Source organism: Miniopterus natalensis, chromosome 6, assembly GCF_054644295.1.
Source record: "Miniopterus natalensis isolate mMinNat1 chromosome 6, mMinNat1.hap1, whole genome shotgun sequence".
In the NCBI taxonomy this organism is placed as follows: Eukaryota; Metazoa; Chordata; class Mammalia; order Chiroptera; family Miniopteridae; genus Miniopterus; species Miniopterus natalensis.
This window is the reverse complement of record NC_142086.1, coordinates 8,451,556-8,479,074: the sequence shown is the minus strand read 5'-3', so window position 1 is coordinate 8,479,074 and position 27,519 is coordinate 8,451,556. Positions and strand designations below refer to the sequence as shown.

The 27,519-nt window shown below is 41.8% G+C and overlaps 1 protein-coding gene across 1 annotated transcript in view; it reads right to left on the bottom strand.

Moving 5' to 3' along the window:
• Positions 1–266: 266 nt before the first annotated feature.
• The window catches only part of AGTR1 (angiotensin II receptor type 1), a 49,449-nt gene continuing 22,196 nt past the window's right edge, over positions 267–27,519 (bottom strand). The window contains exon 3 of the mRNA XM_087817851.1: positions 267–2,491. Within this exon, the coding sequence (XP_087673977.1) occupies positions 1,365–2,444 (1,080 nt within the window). The 5' untranslated portion in view covers positions 2,445–2,491 and the 3' untranslated portion in view covers positions 267–1,364. The remainder of the gene's footprint in view (positions 2,492–27,519) is intronic.

Sequence of the window (27,519 nt, the reverse complement as noted above, 5' to 3'; positions counted from 1 at the left end):
CACACATTGTGACTCCAACATCATGATTTATATAAGTATGTGTATATAATGAATACAAAGTAAAAGAAAATGTACCCAGGGGTTAAAAATGGCAATTTTTAAGTGAAATATCTACACATGACTTATCTGTATGCTTTCCTATATCTTATAAATTTCCTGTAGTGATCATCTATGTAATTAGAAAAATTCTGTTATTAAAAAGTGTGTAAAGTATTGTATTATTTTAGTGTTATAAGGAATGAGTTTTTTTTTGTTACACGAAAAACTTTAGAAAATTCAAAATGAGGCATTTATTCCATGTTCAGTGGAATGAAATGTATTCTTTGTCATTTCAGTGGCAGGATATAACATCTATAACCAACAGTACCAAACCATCAGCTGTGTCAAAATTTAAATGGAAATATATTTGTACTTATTCATAATTGTCTTGTTTTAAAAATAAATCAGTATCTCTTTTAAGTAATGAAGGTGAAATATATTGCAATAAAATTTTATTTTAATGTAAATATAAGTTTACTGGGTTTTAATCAAGTAACAACAGTTCAGAGATATGGGTGTACATATACATATATAGGTAGAATATATACTTTTTAAAACAGTAAAGCATACTTTATGATATATCATCTTTTTACCACAAAAATATATGTACTTCTTAGATATGAAATGAAACTAATAACTAGGAAGACACGATGACCTGGGCCCAGAGTTAACACTTTACAAGTAGTTTAACTTTACAGGTGACTTTCCCAACATCCTTATACAAATCAGCCACTCAGCTGGCATGCTCTGGCAGTGTGAGTCAATAAGACACTGGGTGAATTTCATAAGTTTCTTAAACTTGACAACTGCTGCTTAGCCAGTCTTTCCAGGAAATGTGATGGTAGCAGGTAGAAGTGGACCACAGCTGCTAATGACTAAACAGACACAAAAGTTTCACTGCCCTTTGGACACTGGGGAGAGCAGTCTTGAGCTCTGATCTCTTGTTGCTCCTCTAAAGGCCTAACCTATTCTAAATACCTTTACCTGGGAATCAGAAATAACAGAACAAGAGCAGACTGGGGGGGGGGGGAGCATTTCCGCCAGTGAAATTTTTCCAAATCAACGCAGTCATCCGGTCTCTGACACTGGTCTTTGGGCAGCTATCATCTATCTAAAGCAAAATGTGGCAAGTGTCGCTTTGCTTTGTTTAGTTGCAAAGGAAAATCTTTTGTTCAGAGCTTTAGAAAAGTCAGTTCAGTCCACGTAATCCACTTCTTAAGTTTCTGAAAAGTAGCTGATGCTTCTTTGGTAGGGAAGTGCTGTAGAGGAACCCTTCTCTTGCGCCCTTTGCCACAAGCCTACATTACAGACAGGCTCCCAGGGTGTTACTCAACCTCAACGCACGGGGCAGGCTTCTTGGTGGATGAGTTTCCATTATCCGAGGGGCGGTAGGAAAGCGTGCTCATTTTTGTGGATAGACTGGAGTGGGACTTGGCCTTTGGAGGGATGTACTTCAGAAGCTGGAGAAAATATTTTTTAAATTTTTTCCCAAGAAAGCCATAGAAGAGAGGATTGAGGCAGTTGTTAAAATAAGCTATGCAGATAGTGATGGGCATGGCGGTGTCAACAATATCTGTGATTTTACAGTCATTTATGATGCCCAGCTGAATCAGAACATCCAGGAAAGTGAAAATTTGATGGGGAACCCAGGAGAAGAAAAAGAAAAGCACAATTGCCATAATTATCTTGAAAATATCATCATTTCTCTGCTTGCTCTTCTGAATTTCATAAGCCTTCTTTAGGGCCTTCCAAATAAGAGTATAACTTGTAAGAATGATGAGAAAAGGAAACAGGAAACCCAGAATATTCTTGGTCAGGCCCAGCCCTGCGGGGAGGGTTGAATTTTGGAGTTCGTAATGGAAAGCACACACTGTGATGTTGGTGTTCTCAATGAAAAACACGTTTCGGTGGATGATAGTTGGCAAACTGGCCAAGCCAGCCAGCAGCCAGATAGTGATGCAGGTGACTTTGGCCACAAGCATTGTGCGCCGAAGGCGGGACTTCATTGGGTGAACGATAGCCAGGTAGCGATCGATGCTCAGACACGTGAGTAGAAACACACTGGCATAGAGGTTGAAGCTGACACTGGCCGACGCGATCTTACACAGGTAATTGCCGAAGGGCCAGCGGTATTCCATAGCAGTGTAGACGGCCCACAGCGGCAAAGTCAGTAAAAAGCATAAGTCAGCCAGCGCTAAATTCAAGAGAAAGACACTGGCCACGGTCTTCAGTTTCATGTAAAAGTAAATGACAATCACCACCAAGCTGTTTCCAAATATTCCCACCACAAAGATGATGCTGTATAAAGTAGGGATCATGACAAATATGTAATTGTGCCGTCCAGCTTTGGGACAGTCATCTTGGATTCTTTTAATACCATCGTCAGTGGAAGAGTTGAGGATCATTTTGACCTCCTGGGTTAATTAATCTCGGACACTAATGCCAAATGCACCTGGAAAAAATAAAAATGAAAAGGTGAAAACTAAGTAACTTTCAGTCATAAATGAATAGTTTTATTTCTCAATCATAAGTACAGTAACTCAACTTTGGTTTTAGGAAAGAACTAGATCATATTTTCTGGAGAGAAACTATGAACTAATAAAGTGTAGATTACATATTTAAATTAATTTTGAGAGCATATTGCTTTTCTGGGAAGTGATAATATCCTCCAGACAAGTAGAAGTAGGGTCCTACGTGAAGAAAATGATCTAGGTCCTTTGTTTTTTTTTTTCTAGAAGTAAATCCTAGCTTCCAAATTGATTTAAAAACATAATATAAACTTCAGAAAACACTACTGAATTAAATTAGTCATTCAGAAAGATGAGTTTTTATTGAGGTAAGCAAGGCCAATTAATTTGTCTAATGTCAGACCTGTGACACATCTGTATCTTTTTTTTTTTCTTTAAATATATCTTTATCGATTTCAGAGAGAAGAAAGGAGAGGGAGAGAGAGAGATAGAAACATCAGTAATGAGAGATTCATTGATCGGCTGCCTCCTTCATGCCCCCAACTGGGGATTGAGCCCACAACCCGGGCATGTGCCCTGACCGGGAATTGAACCCCGATCGCCTGGATCCTAGGTCAACGCTCAACCGCTGAGCCACGCCCGGCCGGGCAGTATCTTATTTTTTAAACAATTTCATCTCACAGTCTTTACTTAGGTATAAAAATTATCAGCATCCTCCTTTAGGTGGTCAGAAGAGCTGTCTCTAGGCCACTGAGGAATTGGTCACTGTGGGAATTGATGTAGGAGGGGAGAGGGAGGGCTCAAGACAGTGAGGAAGGGCATTCTTCCCAAGGCTTTTCAGGCCACTATAGGCAGTAACCACATTCTTTAACTTCCAATTCAGTCTAGCACAAGGCTTTGGATTGCCTAACTTTTATGTCTGTCAGCCATTTCTGGAATTAACTTTAAGATTAGCCATCTGTATAACAAGGACGTCAAATGAACAAATTAATCAGGATTATCAACATGCCTTTTGTGGGAGCTTGAGATAGCAGCAGTTCTTTAGGGTTTGGGGAAGAATTGGATGCTCAGAAAAGAGCTCCACTGAGACTTCTGCAAATATTTGCTTCAATAGTTTACATAATCAACAATTAAGCTATTCATTTATGTGATTTAGAAAATCAACCTATTCTGCCCTTGATAGGAGTCCATCAGAAGATCCTCGGGAGGTGCTGTGAGGGTAACATCCCCGGAGGTGGCACAGGCACGCTCGGGAAAGTCAGCATGGGGCCGGGCAAGGTTGGCCGGGCAGAGCAGGGGCGCCGGGCCAAGGTCCTGCCGCTACACCGGGAGCAGGTGCCGAGGTGAGCGTGGCTGCGAGCTCGCCTTGCAGCAGAGTGTGCTGGGCAAGACCAGGGACAGGAATAAGACACTACTTGTCTGCCCGGGGAGCCGGGTGTGGCACCCGGGAGAGGGGATGAACACGTGTGCCTAAGGCGGTAACATGTGGGTGCAAAGTGCTGCTGTGGAAAAGACTAGAGCGCAGAAGCCAGAGTCTAAGAGATGACCCTGGGAAGAGGGGCTCTCGGGGCTGCTCTGCTCCCCGCGGAGGCCTCGTTCTTCCCGTCCGCTCCGGCTCCAGGTCCTCATTAACTTTCACTCGGCCTAACAAAATCCAAACCCCGTCTTCCCTTTTCTTTCACGAGGGCACTGGCATCACATTCAGGCAGCTGTCCCGCCCCTGTGGCGCCTCCCAGCGCTCCGGGGCAGCTGGCTGTCCCATTCCCTGAGCCCAGGCAGGTTTGACAGTCTTACGATGGCCTGTGGGCCTGTCTCCCCCGGTCTGTCGGCAGCTCCAGGGCCTGGGCCCGCCCGCCCGGGAGGCACGTGCCGCCTGATGAGGAGGGTGGGCGAGGGCACGAAGGCGGGTGAGCAGCAGGGAACTAAAAGCTGGCAGGACGGAGCCCTGAGGCTGACTCCGGGGGGCTATGGAAATCAGGCGACATGCTGCTTCCCGAGCAATCTCAGAGGAAATACTCAACGTGGACCTGGGCCTCACCTAGGATAAATCAAAACCAAACCGAACCAAACCAAACCAAAAGAGACAGACCAAAGAGAAATCAATAAATAAAAGCCCTTAGCACTTTCAGAAATCTGAAGTTTGCCAAACAAAAGATGAAAAGAAGGAATAATTTAATAAAATTTGGGGCTCTCAGGGAGGTATGACCTAGTTCCTCCTCACCCAGAAGGATTTCCTTACAATTTGCTGATTTTTCAGTTCATTTTATTATAATTACTAAAATTATGCCAAATTAGAAATATAAATTCGTTTAGGTAGACAAATATTCTCTATTAAAAATTAAACGCTACATTAAAGGTTCATGTGCCAGCAATCATTTATACCTTAATATGGATTAATTCACTTATTTGCTCTCCTAACATCTAGTTGAGATCAGTTGGATTTTGCCTAGGAAAAAATTGGAAATGTCAAGGTTAAAGAATCTCAAAGATTAGAAGCAGCCTGGGTGAGCTCCACAACTGAAACTAGGGCAGAGGTAAATATTTGTTTCAGCTTGGGACAAGGGCACTCAAAGATAGGAAGAAATAAACGATGCATTAGGATCCCCTGGGTGCCCTGAGCCTGGGTGCAGCAAGGCAATTCTCCCCTTTCTTCCCTCCTCTCTTGACCTTACTTTGAGGGACACAACTAAGGCTGGGTACATTAACCCCGTGTCTAGAGTGAGCGGACTTTTATTGACAAGGCTGGAACTGTAACCATCATTTATGAAAGAATTTCTATGGGAAAAAGTTTGCATTTGAGAGGACCAATTTATCAACATAGCTTTGGATCCCAATTCCTTCCCAGCCTGAGGTCAGCTCTCCTTCAGCTCTCACCAATCCTGATGGACTAATATTTAATGTGTGAAATGTTGTTCTGAACAGCTAGAGGAGCATCCCTGGAAATTTTAGTGAGGGATTTATTATTTTAATGAGTTTATCACTTGAGAAACTCTGGACATAGCATTGAATATGCTAATTAGAAGAAAGGTTTACAGAAATGTTTATATAAGTAATGACCAGGACTTCCTACCTGGTAAGGAAACAAGTGTCTAATACTTGAGGGTGGAGGAAAGAGAAGGATTCTCAGTGATGGGAACAGAAGATGGAAATAGCAGGAAGCGACACAGGGAAGCAGAAATGCAAATAGTGCCTTCAGTGAGCAGTTACCATTCATCATCCCATGTTCACTGACCACCTACTATGTGCTGGGGTCAGGGGTGTAAACTGAATAAAGTCACACTTCTCTATCATTTGTGTCTAGTTGGATACGCAGGGGCCCTAAACACGGAATGATCTCCAGTGTGTTGAATATTTAACCATGTAAGAGGCCTGTGGAATGTTCTGTGTTTACCATTGACCCAGGCTGGTGGGGGGGGTGGGGGAGAGATCAGGGATGCTTCCCAGGGAAGATGGCCCTTGGACTTTGGAAGACATGTGGCAAACAGAGTGGTTAGAACTTAAAGGCAACCAGCTGGCCAGCCAGGGTGGAGTAGAGATTGCGTCATCACTTGAACGTTTCCCTTCTTACCAGAGCCTGCAGCAGCACCCACGGGAAACAGCCCCTGCAATTTACAGGTGCTGCACCATCCTCTGGGCAGGGGTCTGGGGAGTGAGGAGCACTGGCTGGGAGGGTGACACAGGCCCTACTGGTGTGAGAAACAAGAAATATGGTTCTCTGGTCTGCACCGTTCTTTTGTTATGGTGGTTGTTTTTGGCATAAGCGTTTGTAATGATCACTCACTTCTTTTTTCTTCCTACTTTTACCTTTTGGCCCCCTTCACCCATTTCTCCCACTGACTGGCTTCCTTAGCTGAGAGCTCTCGGAAAGAGGGCAAATGGAAGTCGGGACTGGCAGCCACCCGAGGCTGATGCCAAATGAGTGGGAAAGAGTGGCTTCTTTTGTCTTTGAAGCTGCAAGGAGCTGTGCTGGTGAGCTGAAGGAGGCAGAGATGTGTTGTGCTAGGGGCCAAATCTGTGAGTCCTAGAAAGCAGCTACACTTCGGTTCCTTCTCCAGGCGGGGATAGGCAGGTGGGATATCTACAAAAACACAGAGGCTCCACCTCTCCCTCTTTCTAGCTTTTACACATTTTCTCTCGAAGGAAAGAAGACAGAATTTGGAGTCAAAGTGCTTGTAATGGAATCTTCCTTTGCCACTTGCAAATCTGTCACCCTATGTCTCTGACCATGAGCCTCACTGTAAGAAGCTTTCCTCATCTGTAAGAAACAGAAACAAGGATCCCACTGCACATGCTTGTAGGGATTAAATGAGGAATGCACTGGGCATAGCTTTCAAATAGTGTTTAATTAATGTGTTTTATTGGAATTGTTGCTATTATCTTAATGGAAGGCAAATGCAGACTCAACTACAGGTCAAAAAAACATGAGCTATTTTTAAAAAGGGCGTTTGTTATTGATAAGCTCTTTCTCCTGCTGTTAAAAGGCTAAAAATACCAAGCTGTTGTTCTTTCAAAGTATGAGTAAAAAATAATCATAAGCAGCTGAATAAATTTGCCGTGAGTCAGGTGGGAACTTGCAGTCTGCTGCCAACACAAGGTTGGCCCGTGGGGCCGCACCACATGGACCCACCCACTGCTTGATTTTCTAGGAGTTGCCTGGTGTTCCCTGACACTTCCTCTGGCTCTTAAAAACAAGCATATGGGAGGAAATTTTTTTTAAATTCTAAGAATATTTCCTTAAGACTTTTGATTAGAATATTAATACCTTCTTCAGCTTTTAAGGAAGCCAAAACCAATCTAATTAAATTGTTCATTACAAGCTCCTTTTTAATGAGTTTGCAATCTAAAGAAAAAAATACCCATAGTTTCTTATGACAATAAAGAGAGAACTAAGAGACCAAGTAATTATTTTTTGGAACAATCTTCTATCCGAGTATCTTTCTCAAATTCAAAAAGAGTTGGCCAGTGTTTGTAAGTCATTTGCTTATAGTGCTGGACAGCTCAATAAACCATCCCATTCAAGCCATTCTCTTTATTGCTCCTGTTTTATAATTCAGACTTTGGAAAGCAACTGCTTCTGCTTCTGTGCGTTTCCCTCAGGAACGAATGAGGCATTCTCCAGGCAACAACTGCGACCCGCCACCCATCCGTGAATTCACTGACTCACAGAAGTTAGCACTAAAATTTTTAGGGTTTCTACTTTTTACCCCAACTATACTTGGTCTTTTTTTTTTAACCTCCTGTCCTTATTTTATGAGGTCTATTTCTACTTGATCTCCTTAAACACTTGAACATCTGTACGTTAGGAGCCCTTGTCCAACTGCGTTACTACTTGTGGTTTCCTCAGGGACAAATTCTATTGGTCTCATCTGTGGAGGCTTTTCCTTAGTATCTTCCTTCATCTTCAGCTTTATAGTCTTTGACTGTGAGGTCATGTATGGTGGGAATTAAGTTCCTTAGGGGGCTGAGTGGTGAGCTGTGACATTGCTGCTTAGGCATGGAAAAGGTTTAACGCCAATTCTCAGCCTGGTTTCCAGCCCCATACTTTGTCTGCAGCTACTACAGACTAGGCCCTCTGCCATTCTCATATTTTGGCTGGTACACAGTTTTCCAGCCTTTGGTCACAATAGTGATTTTTCCAGTTTCTGGCTGTAACCGGAAAACCTAATTTCAATGGCCTTCAGTACATGAGTCTACTTGTCTTGAAGTCCACCCTCAGAAAGTCCTTGTTAGAAGTTGATCTTGGCTGTGCATCTGGTGTTGGCTCTTCTCTGGCCCACGCGTCTCTGCTTAGAGCCATGAGGTGACATTCTATGTGTTCAGAGGAAGAAGGGGAATTTCCATGACTGCTTAATCCATTGTCTTCATCTTGACTGGAAGTTGCTCTGCACATTATTTGGAGATAAGAGTTAAGCTGTTTGGACCCAATCAGCTTTGGACTATAGTCTTTCCCATCTTCACGTCCCCCCGCTGCCACCATGCCCTTTGATGAAGCATGCAGGCCCGTGGGTGGCTCTCTCCATGCTGGCAGTCACGAAGGCAGAGCACGCAGAGCGCCTGCCCATGGGACAAGTGGCCAGACTGCTTTCAAGTCAGGCGCACAGGAGAAAGCACTCCTAGCCTCATTTTCTATGTCTTTATTTTTTTTTTTTTTTATTTTTTTCACTTTCTATGTTAAACACTCTCCTTGGAGATGATTTTTCTTTTCACCTCTGAAATTCCTGGATAAATATTCTCTTAATACAAAGCATTTCATTGCAATTATTAATGCAATACTAATTCAGTATTTGCGATTCAATCTCCTCAGATTAATGAGGGCTGTGTGATGTGTCTAAGAGGTAAAAGTGGTTTCTGCCCTCTTCCGAAGGTGGTGCCACCCACTGCGGCTGCCCTCCCAAGAAATGCAAACAACACATGCCGCTTCCTTGCTTCTGCACACGACCAGCTGTAAGCAGCTGTGGTGATGGCTGTTAAATGCTCTGTCACCCTCAACTAGCCCTCACTTTGCTTTCTCGCAAATAGCCCAAGAACCTAAAGAACTCAGGTTTATGAAAGGGTCTTCAGAAGTTCCTTCCAAGTTATGATACAAATTGTACAAAATGGTAATACTAAATTTTAGCTTCTTGGAGATAATCCAGTACTGTAATATCTAATAATGTAACACTAACCTACAATTAAATCTCTCTCCACTCCGGAAGCTCCTACTTATCATAAATTATAGTTTAAACAACTCAGTTGTGCTGAACATCCCGAGCCCGCTGAATAACACCTTTCATTCCTATGACATTTCCTCTTACATCTTTGTAGCCTAAATTCTTGGCTGTTTTGTTGTATGATTTCTTTTTTTTTTTTTTTTTGTAATTTCAAAAAGAAAAGAGAAACAGGTAGAGATGAAAGAAGATATGTGACTAAGTCTAATCATGTCCTTAAAAGTCTTCCTTTGCCATGTTGGTGTTAGCAGAAAATATTCTCTTTATATTAAATGCAGAGGGCCATGGGAGGTTCCGTGAGCCGAGAGAGCTGGGCCCCAGAGAGTAGGAGAGAAACACATGGAAACCTAATTTGGAAGAAAGCTCCTATACGAATGAACCCGTCCTCTTAAACTCCCAAATTCTTCACACTTATGGAATCACAGAATTTCCCTGAGGGAATCACAAACACATTTCAAAGGATCAGCATCTCGACATCAGGGGAGGAAACTCGGGTTTGAATAGTTCGGCTTTTGGAGGCTCTTCACAGGCTTTTCTTTTTCAACAAATGAAAAAGGTGGCGCTATGTAGCCTCCCTGTGAACAGCGGCTGCTTTACCACCTTCGGAAGCCACTCCAGTTTGCTTTGAAACCAAATCAGCGGCAGAAACTGCTCATCTCATTTCAATTTCCATTTTAAGGTGTATGAGGAAAGTTATTGGGCATAAAAGGAAGCACTAATTTATACCCTTAGAAAACTATATTATAGAATTTATATGCATTATGAGTTTTATGTTAGAAATTATAGACTACATGGCAATTTATTTCAGATTAAAGTTTTTAACCTTAAACAAATCACATAATAATAAATTTTATAGGAAGCTAAAAGATTAAGTATTCAATATATTGTATGTGTTTCCCTAAATTTCTCAAATGTCTGGATTGCAGTAGGTATTGAATGATAGTCCACTAATTGTCCTGCACAGTGTGTAAGGAAACTAGGTCTAATTTTGGCTTTCCCACTCACTGCTAGGTGACCTTGAACGAGTCACTTAGCTTCCCTAGGCCTGTGAATCTTCAAGAAGCTGAGACACACAGAAATCTCCTGCAGCACCGAGATTTCATCATCTTTCCTTTGAAGAGGCACACATCTTTTGAAGACAAAGGCAATAATGGCTTGATAAGTAGAAATGACCTGATAAATTATTAAGTTAGGCAATTATCTGTCTATTATCAATATAAATATTATTAATGCCACAATGATTTAATAATAGTCCATAATTAAATACAAGAACTCTTTTTATTAAAAACAAAATGAAAAGAATTTTACTTTTTAATAAACTCCACCTAGGATTATTATATTACAGTGAGGGTGCCCCCTGGCACCGCTGCCCATTTTTTAAATGAATTGTCTCCTCAAAGGAGTGTTTTCCTGGCACAGCATTTGGATAGCTGCTTGTGACCCTTGGTTAATGAGGTCAAGGTTGTAGGTTTGGACCCTATCTGGACTAGCTGGTTTCACTCCATATGTGGGCAAAGGCTGTGAGCCTCTCGGGCATCCCCTGTGTTATTCATTGGCGATACCAGGTGACTGAGTAAAGGCAGATTGGCTCATGGCTGTAAATCAAAATGAAAAGCGTGCACCGCAGTTAGACAATCACACTCACATCGTCCTATGGAAAAGGTGGCACAATATGCTATTGTTAACATAACTCCCACCAAATGAACCTACGCTCAGATTTTTTTGTGGGGAAAATACAACTTTTTAAAGTTCAGCAACCAGTTAAGGTGGTTCAGTTGCCCAGATAAAAACATGGACATGAAGGTAGAGAAGTGCAGAAGACCCTTATAGTAATATTATTTAGAATAATATTTTGAAGTATTGTATTAAGTCAATGTTTGGAAGAGCTAAATGGACTTTTGTCCTAAGAAAATGAGCTATGTAAGGGTCATTTTACTTGATTTATGCATGGTTACATTTTTTTCAAACAGTTTTGTACATATTACATTCTCTGCTTTTTTACTTTTCACACTAAAATGCTGTAAAAACTGAGACAGCAGAACAGTCCGATAGAGAACGCACTGGACTAGCGAACTGTTGAAATGTCTGCTCTCACTAACCAGCAACAGGGTCATGTGCAGGCAACTGACCTCTTACTTTGTTACCCTTTAAATACTAAAAAATATTTAGAATGAGAATAACAACACTCGTTCTCACCTCTATTTCATAGATTGTTAAGGGTAAAAAGTGAGGTCTTCGAAAAACATAAAAGCACTTTGAAAACATAACCTTTTATAATGCAAGGGCAAGTAAAACGAATTTAATCAAAGAAAACTCAGAACTCCAAAAGGCTAATAAAACTTTTTTCGTTCAAAAATTCAGATTTAAAAAAAATTGGAATATAGCTGCCATACCACATTACATTAGTTTCAGGTGGATAGCATAATGATTCGATATTCATATACATGTGAAATGACCACCGCAGTAAGTCTAGTTAGCATCCATCACCACACAGTTAGATTTTTTTTTCTTATGATGAGAACTTTTAAGATCTACTTTCTTAGCAATACTCAAATACGCAATACAGTACTATTAACTGTAGTCACCATGCTGTACATCGGCACAGGACTTATTTCATAACTGGAAGTTTGTGTCTTTTGATTCCCCTTTGTCTCCTGTATCTCTGACTCACCCATTTTGCCTGTTACCCCTCTAGTGACCACCAATCTGTTCTCTGTATTTAGCAACAGCAGACATATTTTCATTATTATAATCTAATGCTTTTATTTCAGAATTATAACGAGTCACCCGATTAATGCTAAAACAAAGGTAGAATTGTAGATATTGTATAGCTTCTACATTTAATATTTATGACAGCAAATGTTTGGGTACAAAGTGGGCCCTCAGGCCAAATCTGACCAACAGATATATTTTCTTTGGCCCAGATGCATTTAGAGATTTGGAATTTTAATCTGCTATAGTTCACTACTTCCCACCACTCTGTGTTTCCTGATGCTTTTGGTCAGTGCTGTTCAGAGAGCCACACATGTAATTTAAATCTCCCTCGCAGCTACATTAAAGCTTAAAAGTAAACAGGTGAAATTAATTTCAATAATATATTTTATTTAACCCTGTATTTCAACATGTAGTCAACATAAAGATTATTGATATTTTCTATTCCTTTTTTTATACCAAGTCTTCAAAACCCAGAGTATAACTTGTGTTTCTAGCACATCTCAGGAAACTAGCCACACTTCGAGCACCCACTCACAGCTTGGCGCCACCTAACTGGATGGCGCACCATTAGGCCCTAATCTCCCTAAGTCAGCCCTTCTAGCAGCAGTTCTGAAAATGTCCCTGGAGCTGAAGCATTATTGTCACCTGGGAATTTCTTAGGAATGCAAATCCCAGGGGCCCCAGAGGCCTTCTAAGTCAGAGATTCTGTGGGTGGGGCCCAGCCACCTGGGCGTTAATGAGCCCTCTAGAGGATTCGGGACCCATGCTAACTTTTAAAATCACTGCCCTATTGGCATCTTAATTTGCAACTCTGGCTTCCATGCTGATAATCTAGGTTAATGGGCAAAAACAAATCCAACAAACAACTGAAGTGCCCTCGGCTAAAATGTTTCCATTCGACCCTTCTGAGGCTTCAAAACCTGAAGTAGACTTCTATGGGCAGCTTGAGAGTGACTCATAAAACGGTGCATTTCTTCTAAGCACTCAGGACCGGTGTGCTTCAGGGGAGCCTAACAGGATGTTATCTAGTAAAATACCCCTTGCACCTAGTTGCACAGGTCTCTTTAACTAGAGTGGGGTGGGTGAGACCCACCTCCATGCATCCCCTAGCGAAGGTCCACCGGGGGCCGGGGCACACTGACTCAGGTGAGAGCCAGTTAAAGTAATAGACAGGCATGGATACGGGAACCCCAAGACCAAGACCAGGCACAGACACACCTTGGAGACACTGCGGGTTCAGCTTGGGACCACTCAACGAAGCAAGCATCATGCTAGAACCAGTCATCCTTTCGCTGGTGGAGGGTCCTGGCTTCAGTTTGTAAAAAATGTGACACCTGTGACGTGCCAGTAAAACAAGGTGTGCTGTGCATGATTCACCTCTCATGAGCTAGGAGGTCTTCGCTTTGTGCTTAACCTTTGACTCATTTTCTTCATCTGGAAGCAATGAAATGAAGCTCATGACAACGATGAAGCAAAAAACACACGTCCACTGTGGCTCACAACATTGTTGGGAACATCAACAAGTTCATGGATGTGGAGATGCTATGTGATCCCACAGCTCTGAGACTTTCGTTAGTGTCATTAAATTCACACTATGGTGTAAATGACTAATTTCCCGGCTGCAAGCCAATTTGGGTAAGAGGGGCTGGGAAACAGCCCATGGTGCTGGAGGTGGAAGAAGCTAAAGTACCAGAAGGAGGTGGAAAGGCTCAGAGAGGGACTGACAGGCACTACTCATCAGGTACCTGGGCCAGACTGTCTGCCAGCTCTAATCTCTTGAATGCCCATATAATTTAAAAATGGAATTACAATGATAGCACACCACTGACTGTAACAAAAAGTTTAGACCGCTCTATCTCCTATTACCGAGCACTCCACTTTCTACGTGGGGCTGCTTGTGTTTTCTGATTAAACAGCCTGTGCTAGAGGCACGGATGCTGGGTTAAAGGTAAACAACACTCTGCCGACTGAAAAATACGATGAGATATCGGTGACTGCTGCTTCCTGCGAAAACTTCATTAGCAATAAATGAGTTACCAGATGTCACACGTCACATTTGAAATTACAATATATTCCCAGTATTTGCAGGAGGGGAAAAAATGTACTTTCCAAGAGAGCCACATAAGATAATGCACCACTTCTGCCCTTGACTTGTTCCGCCACCAAGTGTAAAATAAAATGTAGCCCTCGGCTTGGAAAGTGGGAACAGCCCCTCGCACAGGAGGGCCGCGCAGCGAGCGGCACAGGACTTGTGCAGTAGCACCTCTGTAACGGCAAGGAGGGTGCCTCCGAACCGTCGGTGCCACACCGCAGCCACCGGCTCCCCTTGTTTTTAACTTTGCTATGGCAATTTCTCCTCTTTGCGCCTTCACTTCCAGCAAGCGATTTCTACTTGTGTTACCCGGGACAAAACTGTTCGATCAGCAGCCGTGGGTGCCGGCTCCACTCTTCCTGAACTTGCTGGAACCGCCTGTGGTTTGCGCCCGCTCGTGAGACAGGCGAACGCTCCCTGCGCGGCTCCACTGGCTGAGCTGACTGTCCCGTCCTCGGCCACGGGCCTCCAACCTGAAGGCAGCGGTGGCTGGGAGGGATCCCCGCAGCAGGAAACGGGACAGAATATTTCACGCGAGCCAGCAGAAATTTCAAATGACAAGCCGATGTGGTAGAACTATCTAACATCCTGTAGTTTTTATGAACAAATATTTTTGGCTGAAGAAGGCTCATGTTCCTTTGCAATTTCAAAATCTCCACACTAACTCCGTTCCAGCTGGAAACCACGGCTATTTGAAAGTTTATTTTCTTCTTGCCAATTTATTTTTGTTCTTAGGTGAAGCTTATAAATAAAATTAAGAGGGTGAAAGTGAATTGTTACTGTCAAGCCTCCTCTTGGAGAAATATTTACATAGAATTTCTCTGCACACAGAAATCCCCCAAAGCACTTAAAAGTTAATTTCTAGATCATTAACAACTCATCAGATGTGAGGGAGGCAGGAGCTACTGCCTTTTGTCTCAAATAAAGGAAATGCTATCTTGAAATGATTAGCTATGTCATTGTGGAAAATACCAATTTAAAATTGTCAGCTACACGACTTCAGCACAAAGTGACAAGTGTTCAAATGAGCTTATTTAGTGTACAACTGTTTTATACTCTTCTGTGGTTTTTGCTGGTATCTGATTCACAAGGACTTAAAATAGTGGCTCAACATTAACATTAGTAACATTTATGATTTATGATGAATTGAAGGCCAAGTATTGTGATAGCTGCTTTTACCTCTATAAGTGCTCTGTTACGGATGGACCGTGTCCCCCACAACTCATAGGTTGAAGCCTTAATGCCCAATGCGTCTGTATTTGGCAACAGGGACTTTAAAGAGATAATTGAGGTTAAATGAGGTCATAGGATGGAACCCCAATCCAATATGATTGGCTCCCTTAGAAGAGGAAGTCCCCAGGAATGTACTCGCACAGCGAGAAGGGGGCTGTCTGCAAAGTGAGGAAGAGAGGTTGCACAGAAAGCCACCCTGCCAGCCCTGATCTGGAACTTCCACCCTCCAGAACTGTCAGAAAGTAAATTTCTGTTGTTTAAGCCACCCTGTCCTAGCCTCTGGTATTTTTATTAATGCAGCCCAAGCAACTAACACGAGGCCTGCGAGGGGAGGCATCACTACTTACTGTTTCCCTTCTTCAGATCAAGGAACAGGCTTAGAGGGCAGCTCCTTACATTTTCCACACTCTAAAGTTTCCAGGCTCAGGTTTTTTTGTTTCGAGGGGGGGGGTAAGGTCATTTTTTTTCAGACTATAGTTCAATGCTTCTCAATTGTGGGGTAATTTTGCCCTTCAGGGGCATTTGGCAACGTCTGGAGACATTTCTGGTTCTTCTAACAGGCGGAGCAGGGGTGTTACTGGCATCTAGTGGGCAGATAGCAGGGACACTGCAGATCGTCCTACAAAGCACAGGACAGGGCCCCGCAACAAGGAATTATCTAGCCGAAGGTGGGAGCAGTGCTGCTGTTGAGAAACCTACTTCTAGTTCCTACTCTTATTCAATCTGCAGTTGATAATCTCAGTTCTTATTTTTTATGAAATAAGTTAACTATATATTTTATTGGTGATGTTTGTCTCATGTATTGTATTCCTATCTTCCCAGGGAAACTATAGAGCCCTGAAAAGATAAAACTCCTGTCAGGGAACCTTCATATATCCAAGGTCATGTTGAGTGCTTAGAAGTTATGGAATCGCAAGTTAACTAATTATCTGTTGTGTCAGGTCATTCCTGAAGTTACCCTCTCTAGCCAGTTTCCAGAACTCCGTGTTCTGCACAAGTACACTGGGGGAGAGAACTGGAGCTTACAAGGTCTTCAGGAAATGTGATGGCTGTTACAGTGGTCCCAAGGTTGCCTCTGGAGAGAGGAAGCCACCATGTGCAAAGTCAAACCCTGCCCTCTGGTGGCATCACCGCCACAGACACTGCCTGCTGGGACTCAGGGCCGGTGGAGGGGAGTCAGCCAGTCCCCAGTGAGGGTCTGAACTGACCGCAATGCTTGAAAGTAAGTTCAACTTTGCATTCGCCTTGGCTTTTTTCCTCTGTGGGACGACACATTAAATGTAGCCTGTCATCAAGGCTCTTGTCAGAATTGGGCCAAGTAGAGAAAAGTGAGACAGGATAAACATACGTAGTTACAAACGATAATTTCTGCAAGTTTCGCAACCAGAGTTTCCTTTACTTAGTTTGAATCTGTTACTTGCCTCCTCTAACCAACGGCTTTACTGATCCATAAAGATATTGAATAGAAGTTTTTGTAGGCAGAGAACATTTCTGGGGAACGGGTCTCTAAAGGAGCAATATTAATAGAGTTCTATTACCAACATTTCAGTTGTTTATTGGTTCCTGTGGTATTTTCCCTACAACTTTCTTATAGACCAGTTCTAGAAGAAAAGCCTATTGCATCTGAAATACCAGCTGAGGAAGTTTTTTCTCCCCTTTTCCCATTAAGAACTCTCTTCTCTTACTAGAACGCCACTGTGCTTCTTATCACGGAGGCAGCCTTTTCTGTATAGTGATGCCAAGTGGGTAACATTTTAGTGAGGCATTGAAGTTGTGATATGCAACTCCATGGGAGACAAACAAGGTCATCGAGAAGGTCTTTTCACTGAGGACATCAGGACTTTCAAAAGATGCAGGTAGCCTTTCCTGGATAATTGGGGCAAAACAGAAATAAAGAAAAAAGCCAATAAAGTACAAAAATAGGTCACCACATGGAACCACTCAGAATTAAGAGTGAAAGATATGGTGAATGCTGATGTCAAATCTTTTTTTTTTTTTTTTTTTTTTTTTTTGAGAGTGAGAGACAGGAAGGGAGAGGGAGACAGAGAGAGAGAGAGAAACATTAATTGGTTGCCTCCTGCACTTGCCCTTACTGGGGACTGAACCTGAAAAAACCTGCGTAAGTGCCCTGACAAGGACTGAACTGGCAACCTTTTGGTGCGTGAGATGAAGTTCAACCAACTGAGCCATACTGGCCAGGGCCTGATGTCAAAGCTTAATACATAAAACCAGAAGCAATGAGTAAGAAAGCAACATAATCTAAGAAGTCAAGAGTAGAAATCAGTCGATTGCAGGATGTATCAGGGGAAAAAATGACTTGGAACAAGCACTGCTCTAGAACTCAGGGTGGAGGGCTTGGGCTTTTTCTTTCTCTCTCTAGGAGCTGAGACCTAAGGCAAGTCATTAACCCTTTCCTGAACTCTGATCTGACAAACAGGAGGAAACCTTATAGCCTCTACATTGCCCTTGGAGGAACTTGCAAGATTATATGTTTAAAATAATTACTTAAAAATATAGTATATTACACCCATTCAATATGAATAGACTATTTAATACATGGCTGGAGTGGAAAACTAATCTACATATCAGGAAGTGTATATTCAGCACTTAGAACCTTAAAAGGGATCATTAATCAGTGTTAGCAGAGCCTACTGGTAGTCAGGCAGGCATTACAGGAAACTATCCATAAGCTTTGAAGTCACAAAGTCAGTTAAGATCCTGGCTCCATCTCCGACTAATCTTGTAACTGGCTAAGTTATTCTGCCTCTTAGAGCGTTAGTCTCCTCATTTTAAGGTGGGTTAAAACTTAACCGTATACCGTTAACATGAGGGTTACATAAAACAAGGAGGAAAAAAGACTGCCATATATTAAACACTCAATAAATCTAGTATCTAGTATTACTGTCATTACATATATTCTCAATATATACTCATATGTCCCCATACAAATACTGAGTTAATTACCCCATACTTTTACTTTTACCCCATACTTTTACTTTTTATATGTGTTATTGTCACATGATTACACATGGCATAAAGAGTGGAATGATGGTAAGAGCCCTGCCAGTCTGATGCTATAATGTGTGATTAATCCCATAAAGCAATGTGGAAAGGATCCATAAAGGATGCACTCTGAGGAAGTGAAAGTATGAAAATCCAAAGCATAGATGATCTGAAGATTAAGTTGAGGGAGAAAATAATATCATACTATAGGCCTTTGCTTGGTGAATCGTACCTCAACTAATTAAAGGACCAAACTTTCCTTGAAAATACAGGATTCAGAGAAAAATTTTCTTTGCCAACAGCTCCCCTAGTATTCATATAACTCTCTTTCTTGAATTATCTGAGTTAACATGCGGTAATTGTTATTTAATATGATTTCATGAGATTCACTTTGTAATAATTATACAACACTGTATTGTTTCTGGTAATAACATTTTTGGAATTACTTTATTACTATATAAAATAATAGAAAAACAAATTAGGCTAAATATTTTTGTACTCAGAATTGGGCAAGCAGATTTGTGACGTTCATTAGAACTTTGTGAGAATAACATATAGGCTAATAATTTTTAATATCACGAGATGAAGAGGTTCCAGTTCAGAGAAAATATGTTTATAAATCAGTTTCTTTCACTAGGCATATTATACATGTCAATGATCAGCTTAAAGCTAATCTCCAGATAAATTACATGGTTTCTTTATGTTACACCAACACATTAGCATGTTCTCTTTACACAGAAAGTCATTCTGCAGCTGTGGACTTTCAATTTAGGTTTGGAAAGTAGCTTTATCTTAATGTGGATCAGGAAGTCACAGAAATTTCTGCTATAGAAGGAAATATATGGGTCAAATTTATTGCTTTTCTTTGGCAAAATCCAGGAATATATATGTATGTCCTTTGTCTCTGTAAACACACACAGTTGCTGTACTGCAAATGGTGTTCTGGTTGCCAGGTTATCCCAGCAAAGTCTATTTTAACCTATAATGTCATTGAACTATTATTTTCTCCAGTGTGCTGCTTTCACTGAAACAACTCATGTCAGAAATTCCTAACATTTTATTGCTGGAGTGGTCCCTAGAAATGATATGCCGTCACATATTCACACGCTGACGGGCTGGGAGTCGTGGAGATGGGTGACGTAGGCATGGTGGCAAATGGGGGACCCTCCCCTCTCTGAGGACTGGGGGTGGGAGAGTCACTGCTCAGCTGCAGCCAGGTGTGGCAATTGTGCCCAGGGGGAGATATGGGCCGGCTTCTTAAAAATAAGCTTGAAATTTCAAATTTTATGGGAAACATCTTATTTTGGAGTGTTTTCAACTAATATGCAAGTGGAAAAAATAAGCAACACTATGGCGCTGAACTAAACAGACTTCCCCAGATCCGCTCCGGTACAAGGGCGGCCCGTCCACAGCTGAGGATGCCGGCCGCCCGCCCGGGTCACAACCGAGGGGCTGCAAGCCCCGCCGGAGGCTGCAGACGGTGTCGCGGCGTTTTTATCCTGCACCAAGTACTGAGTGTGTTTTTTAGATGTCCCGTCCTTCCATTTCCACGCCAGCCCGAGACGGACGAGCTGGAGGTGGCGGGAAAGAGGCGGACGGGATGAGGCGCCCGCCAGCTCCGGCCAGCGGCTGCCACCTGGGCGGCAGGACGGCCGGGCCCCGGCCAGGGCCTCGGGCGACAGCCGGGCCGCCACCTCCCCTCCTGTCCCTGCCACCAGCTTACTTTTCTCCTTTCATTTTCCATATTATTAAAGATGCCGTTATATCTTTTAGAGCTGCTGCTGTGTTTCACTAACGTGATGTCTCCACATGGGAGAATGCAGCACAGAATCTGAGATATTTGGGTATTCTTGCATGTTGCTTTGACATTTATTTAAAAAATCGTCTAGTGCCCAAAAGATTTTCTAAAGTGAAATGGACAGCCCAGCTGGCGCGGCTCAGCGGTTGAGCATCTTAGGATCCAGGAGATCGAGGTTCGATTCCCGGTCAGGGCACATGCCGGGGTTGCGGGTTCAATCCCCAGTGGTGTGTGTGTGTGCGTGCGTGTGTGTGTGTCCTGCAGGAGGCAGCCGATCAATGACTCTCTCTCATCATTGACGTTTCTCTCTCTCTCCCTTCCTCTCTCAGAAATCAATAAAACTATATTTAAAAAAATAAAAAATAAAGTGAAAGGGACTGATGCTATTTCACAGAGCCACACTGACCCAATGTCCTAGTCACATAACTGGTGATGAGGTTAAATTTTAAAAGATGTTTGGTAATTGCTAAAAGATATTTATTTTTAAAAGTTTCATTATCAAGCAAAGTGTTTCTAAAGTCAACTGTGATGCTCTAAGCATGAAATTACCTACACATTTGTGTCACGAGGTTACCCTTGTGTTTTTATACTAATATACCTTCTAAATTTGTTCACTGCAGGCTTAGGAACACACAACAGAAACCAATAAAGAGACTGTATCTGCTATGGATTAGGAGACTACACTGACTGAGGGAGTCACGGGCTTAATTAATTCTAGGTGGATATGGAACGTTTCTGATGAGCAGTAACACTTGGCCAGCATATACGTGTCTTAGGAGTCTAGCTCTAATAAAACTTCCTGGACTAGTAAATTGACTTTTCACCTTTGCTCGCAAAGTAGTTTCATTCTCATGAGTGTGTGTGTGTGTGTGTGTGTATATTTTACAGCTTGCTTAGGATTTGTTATTAATCTCTTATTTATTTGCAGTCTTACCAAAGGATACTGCTAGCATTTTACATTTAACAAAATAAAATGAGACTTTATGGCCAAATACATCTTCAATGTTTGTATATGCTTTCATGGGTTTCTAAAAAATAAGACATGTTCCATGGTATAGATTTATATTATAGATTTATTTATATTATATGGTATAGCTTAATTTTATAGATGTTACTTTTAAAATGGTTAGCAACAAGCGAAGACTGATAGAGACAAATTAGAGTTGGTAATTACTGGTCTGTGTCTCCTGTAATTTCCACTATATCAAAATTTGTTTCTATGTTTTGTATATATAAAATATATATTCATAAGTGTTATGCCCTCTTTTTTAATTGTAGTCTTTCACTTGATCTCGAGCATATTTTGAATTCCGTAAAAAAAACAACAAAAATACACCCCCCCAAACACGTGCATTTTGGTTAATTGCTTGGTTGGCTGGAAACACACAGTTCATGATTTTATACATAGTACGTTGAATGGGGAGCTGCAAAAGTACTAATTTCCATTTTAATTTTAAATAAAGAGATAACATTTTATGCCTTTTCAAATCACATTAGTTTCTTATCTATGGCTTCACTTTCTGTGGTTTCAGTTACCTGCAGTCAGTTGTGGTCTGAAAATGCTGAATTTCTTCAACCATCGACCTCTGCTGTTCCTGACATTCAGCCACTGACATCGTCAAGGCTTGATGATCCTCCCGACTGCTTATCAAAAGGTCAGCAGCAGCCTAAGTGCCCGCGTCATTCACGCCACCCCATCTCATCACGTAGGCATTCTGTCATCTCACATCATCACAGGAAGAGCACAGTCCAAGATATCGTGAAAGAGATTCCACATTCACATAACTGCTATAATCATTTTATTTTATTAGTTATGATTGTTGATCTCTTACTGTGCCTAATTTATAAATTAAACTTTATCATGGGTATTTACGTATGGGAAAGAAACATACTATATATAGGATTTGGTACCATCCACAATTGCAGGTTCCCACTGGGGGTCTTGGAATGCAGCTCCTGCAGGTAAGGGAGGCTACTGTACAGAGTTTTCCAGGCGAGACAGAAAACAAAGATGAAAAATGGTGATCTGATTACGTTAACTTCCTTGTAACTCAGGAAGTGCCATGTTGAGGACTTCCAGCAGCTCCTTTCCTAAGGGTCTCTATGCTAGAGTAAGGGCGTGTGAGTACACAAGGCAGTGGAATCTGCTCCTTGAGCCAGAGACAGGCCCCAGCAGGGATCCAAGCGAGATGGAAAGGGCCCACCTGAGGGCCTGAGGCACTCTGTCATCTTCAGCTGGTAGCCCCCTCTCTCCCTCTTAAGGGGAGAATTCACCCAGGACTTTTAGTATTAAGCAGGTATTACATATTTGGCTGCTGGGATCAAATTCAGGATCCAGGGAAGAATACTGTGGAGGCAGTGGAAAGAACATGGTCCTGGTATCTGGGACTCCTGATTGGAGTGTTCCACTCTAGACATTCAATTTCAGTGTTTTCTATGTCTCCCATGGCTCTACTTAACATGCTCAAACTTTCCTCTAGCTTCTTGAACACATGGAATCCAGTTATAATTACCATTAATGTCCTTGGGTACTAATTCTATCATCTGTGTCATTACTGGGTCTATTTCCATCGATTTATTTTTTCTTCTCTTTATGGGCTGTACTTCCCTGGCTTTTTGAATGACTAGTAAATTTTGAAAAAAGTTGATTTTAGAGAGATAGAGGAAGGGATGGGGGAGAGACAGACAGACAGACAGACATCGACTTGTTGTTCCACTTATTGATGCATCACTGGTGGATTGGATTCTTGTATGTGCCCTGACCAGGGGTCGAACCTGCAGCCTTGGCATACTGGGATGACCCTTGAAACAACTGAGCTACTGGACCAGGGCGCATGCCTGGGAATTTTTGAATGGATGCTAAACACTGTGAATTCTGTCTTGTTTGGTATTGGATGTTTTTGCATTCCTATAAAATTTTTCCAGCTTTGCTCTGGGAAGCAATCACTTGCAAACAGTTTAATCCCTTTAGCTCTGACTTTTAGATTTTGGTAGGTGGCAACAGAGCAGAATTTAGTCTAGGGCTGGTATTTTCCCATTCCTGAGACAAACCCCTTCTGAGTACGCTTTCTGATGCCCCTTGAATTGTGAGGTTTTTGGAACGGGGACTGTTTTCTGGTTCTGGACGATCTCTGGGGTTTCTTTCTTCTAATTCTTTTGTGTGATTACTCATGCATGGACCGAAACACAAGGGCCCCTGTGGGTCTCTGGGCTCTTTCTTTGTAAAGCTCTCTACTCTCTGGTACTCAGCCCTGTGGACTCTAGCTCTGTGCTTCTCTGGACTCCCAGCTCCATCTTCTCAGCCCAGGGAGATACTGGAGCTCCTTCTGGATTATCTTCCTTGTGCTCTGCTGGAAACTCCCTCCAGCCAGTGAGCGGGGCAATCACAGGGCTCATTTCGTTTCCTGTCCCTCAGAGATCACTGCCCTTTGTTGTCTGATGTCCTCTGTCCTGAAAACCATTGTTTCAGATTTCCCTATCATCTATTATCTATTATCTATCTATTATCTATCTATCTATCATCTATCTATCTATCTATCTATCTATCTATCTATCTATCTATCTATCTATCTATCATCATCTATCTATGATCTATCTATCTATCTATCTATCTATCTATCATCTATCTATCTATCATCTATCATCTATCTATCTATCATCTATCTATCATCTATCTATCTATCTATCTATCTATCTATCTATCTATCTATCTATCTATCATCTATCTATCTATCTATCATCTATCTATCTATCATCTATCTATCATCTATCTATCTATCTATCTATCTATCTATCTATCTATCTATCTATCTATCTATCATCTATCTATCTATCTATCTATCTATCTATCTATCTATCTATCTATCTATCATCTATCTATCATCTATCATCTATCTATCGATCTATCGATCTATCTATCTATCATCTATCTATCATCTATCTATCTATCATCATCTATCATCTATCTATCTATCTATCTATCTATCTATCTATCTATCTATCTATCTATCTATCATCTATCTATCTATCTATCTATCTATCTATATCTATCATCATCTATCTATCATCATCTATCTCCATTTCTTTAGTTGTTATTTTGGCTGAGAAGTTAATCCCTGTTGCTCCATCCTGGATGGCTGGAAGCAGAAGTCTCTGGGTTTGATTTTGACGCTACATCTTGTGTGCTTTTTGATTTTGGAAGAATTACTCTCATCCTCTTCTGTGCCCAATTATGAAATGGCAACAATAATACAGTAGGTAGTCAGTGGAGTCATAGGGGAGAGCACGTCAGAGTCCGTCGGTTTGGCAAAGGAATGTTCATCCGCTGCGAGGGGACTTTAAAAACCCACCACCTGCGTGGGAGGCGCTCTCCGCCCAGCAGGACCCACCTGAGCCCTTTCTCCTGCCCAGACAGGGGTACTTGGCGGAGTGACTGCCCTCAGCCCAGCTACTGACCCTGCCCTTTACCATGTGACCTGCTGGTGAAGGGCCTACAGGTGAAAAGGCAGCTTGTTTCCTCCCAGAACCCATGGGCACAAACCAAGTTTAACGGAAACATTTTGCCAAAGCTACGCCACCCACACAGTGGTGGTACCATCAACAGGATCTACGTGATTTGCAGTTAAAAATAGATTTTTTTCTTATTTACACCTTATTTAAAATAGATGATCATTTTCACCAAACTCCTGCGAAGCAGACTGCATAGAACTACTAATTGAGAACATCTGCCCACCATTATAAATACATGGAACTCATTAGCTTATAATCAGTATATTGACATTTGAAAATAGTGATTTTAAAGGATATATTTCTTCTGTCATATTAATTCCAACTTACTAAAGTAGTAACCAGAGTGAGAAAATAATAAAATCGTATGGCTTTTTTATTGCATGTTTATTTAGGCCAAAGCAGTATGAGGCAGCTAGATTAATTACTTTTATACTGTTAAGTACTGTATGTAGTTAATTATTTCATCTAAGTTGTGTCTGAGCCAGACCTGTGAATTACTGCTCATGCCGGGCAATGATGATAATTTATGTACTCCCTCCCTGCTACGGCTTGTTAATATATTATTTTTGATTTGAAACTAGACATTAAAAGTTTGCAAGAGGCTTTTAAAGGCTACCCCGTGACATAAGTTCTAAAATTATGTATTTCAAAATTAAGGTTGACAACCTGCTATGATAGGGAGTTATTTAGATGATGGAATTATAATAGATTTTGTCCGAAAAGTGTATTTTATGCTTTCACTCTGATCTGTTGACTCTTTTGGTTTCAGCTTGTGCCTTTCACTCTGCCCCACTTTAATATGTGGATGTTGCTTTGGCCCTTAGGAGGTTTTCAGCATGCACAAAACCAGATCTTACCCCCTAGCCCAATATGGCTAAACACATTTAACTGTGGTTGCAAGTGCCCAGTGACCTCAGGTGCATAGAGAGGTGCTCTCAATCACCAGGAACTCACCAAGCCAAAGAGATGACACTAAGTTCATGTTTAAAACATAAGAGCAACTTGACATAAGTTGGTTAATAGGTTCCCAGAGATATTTGTACACAGTCAAGTGAAAGGGAACCTTAAAGTTTTATACATTCAAATTTTAAATTTTAAGAGATGCCATTAAATTAAAAGCCAAAATGATGAAGAGATCCATAAAAACAAAAAAAACATAATTAAAAAAATAAATGGATGCTAGAGTGTCCTTACTGCTCCTGGTGTGGTCCTAGATGGGAACAACAGCATCATCTGGGAGCTTCCTAGCAAAGCACTCAGACCCCACCCCACCTACTAAATCAGCACCTGCATTTCAACGAGATTCTCCAGCTGATTAGGGTATCCATTTAAGTTTGAGAAGCGCCAGTCCAGAGGGACAGTTAGTAATCACTGAGGCTGGCACATGGATCCGAGAGTTCGTCCCTCGTGCAGACTGGAGAGCTGCCCCAATTGCTGAGCCCGCCCCAGTGGAGTGTGGCTGCCCAGGGAGAGACCTGGAACTGGGCAGCCACACTGTGGCCGTGTGAGGGTCCCCCGAATTTCCATGGAGAGCCCTTGGAGCCCAGAGCAGGAAGGGAGGGTCCCAGTAGGCAAAACTGTGAACCGAGGAAAACAAAACCTATTTCGCATAACACAAATATCTGTCAGCTCCATTCGTGTAATAAATGGGTTGGATGGTGATCTTTTGGAGGAATCTCCACAGAGATGGAGACTTCTTGCTGGGACTTCAGTGGGGAGGGCCTTTCTTGTTTTAGGAGAATCGAGCATTAAAGAGGATGGGAAGGACTCCACCTTCCCTTGACCCACATTCTTACCTTTTCTTTGTTTATATGAAATATGTGAATTTTGCAGTGTGAGTGATTTTAACTAACAACTGTTTTTTCTCCTGAAAATGCTCGCACTGGCCTCCCAATTTCCTTCCTTGCAGAGGCTTTCAAACTGTTCAACCACTAGAGGTCTGTATTACCTATTTAAAGACTTCAGACCCAACAGGCTGAGAGTTTCCGCTCCCAACGTCAATACCTATTTCTACGTTTTAAGATTTAAAATCTTTAAAGACACAACACCATGGAATAAAAATCACAACAATAGGAAACAAAGGACAAAAACTAATAGGAACCCCTCCACTGCTACTGCTGACAGCGAGCACAACTGCATACTCTGGACTCAGGATCAATGGCCAGTCATAGTCAGATGAGCGAAATTTATAATCTGCAAAATAATTTTCCACAATGCATTTTAAGACCACTATGTTTAACTCTAAATTTTAAGCATTTATTTTCCTATTGCAACAAAAGTTAAAGTAATTTAATTCTCAGTTTAGTTCACTTAAAACACCAATTTTACAACATTCATGAGTGTTTTTAAATAAGATTTTCTTTTATTGGTCAGCCAAGATTAGATTAAAAATTAATGTTCTCCCAGGCTTACTTTATAACGCTCTGCTGAAATTTTATAAACTAACGCATGAGCCCGGACTTGAAGTTATAATAGAAATGATGGTTGCTAGTGGCTCTCCCGTTTTCTCTGTTCCCTGTTGGCCGGGGGATTTTCACTAGAGTAGCCCATTTGGGTTGGCCTTCTGCCAGTGACGGTGCAGCTCTGAGCCCCCAGAAATCTAAACATGGTGTCCCATTTACAGACACCTGATTAATAATGATGAAACCTTTCTTTCCGTAGCCATACAGAGCAGGACTCCTAACACAATGCACACTCATAAATTCACACCTTTAAATGCAGTGGTTGAAAATATTGGACATAAAAGCTGTAATTTACTGAGTATAGCACCGGGGGGTTGGGATTTGGACGCCAGATTTTCATAGATTCTAATTATGCCTGCATTTGAGTAAGTGGCTACATTTGTTGCCAGGCAAGGTGTAAGCTAAGAGGTTCCCTCCTTTTAAAAGTCACTGGCCTGTGCCGCCTCCAGAAACAGAAGCAGGCCTAGTGTGGCTTCTCTCTGTCACTTTACTA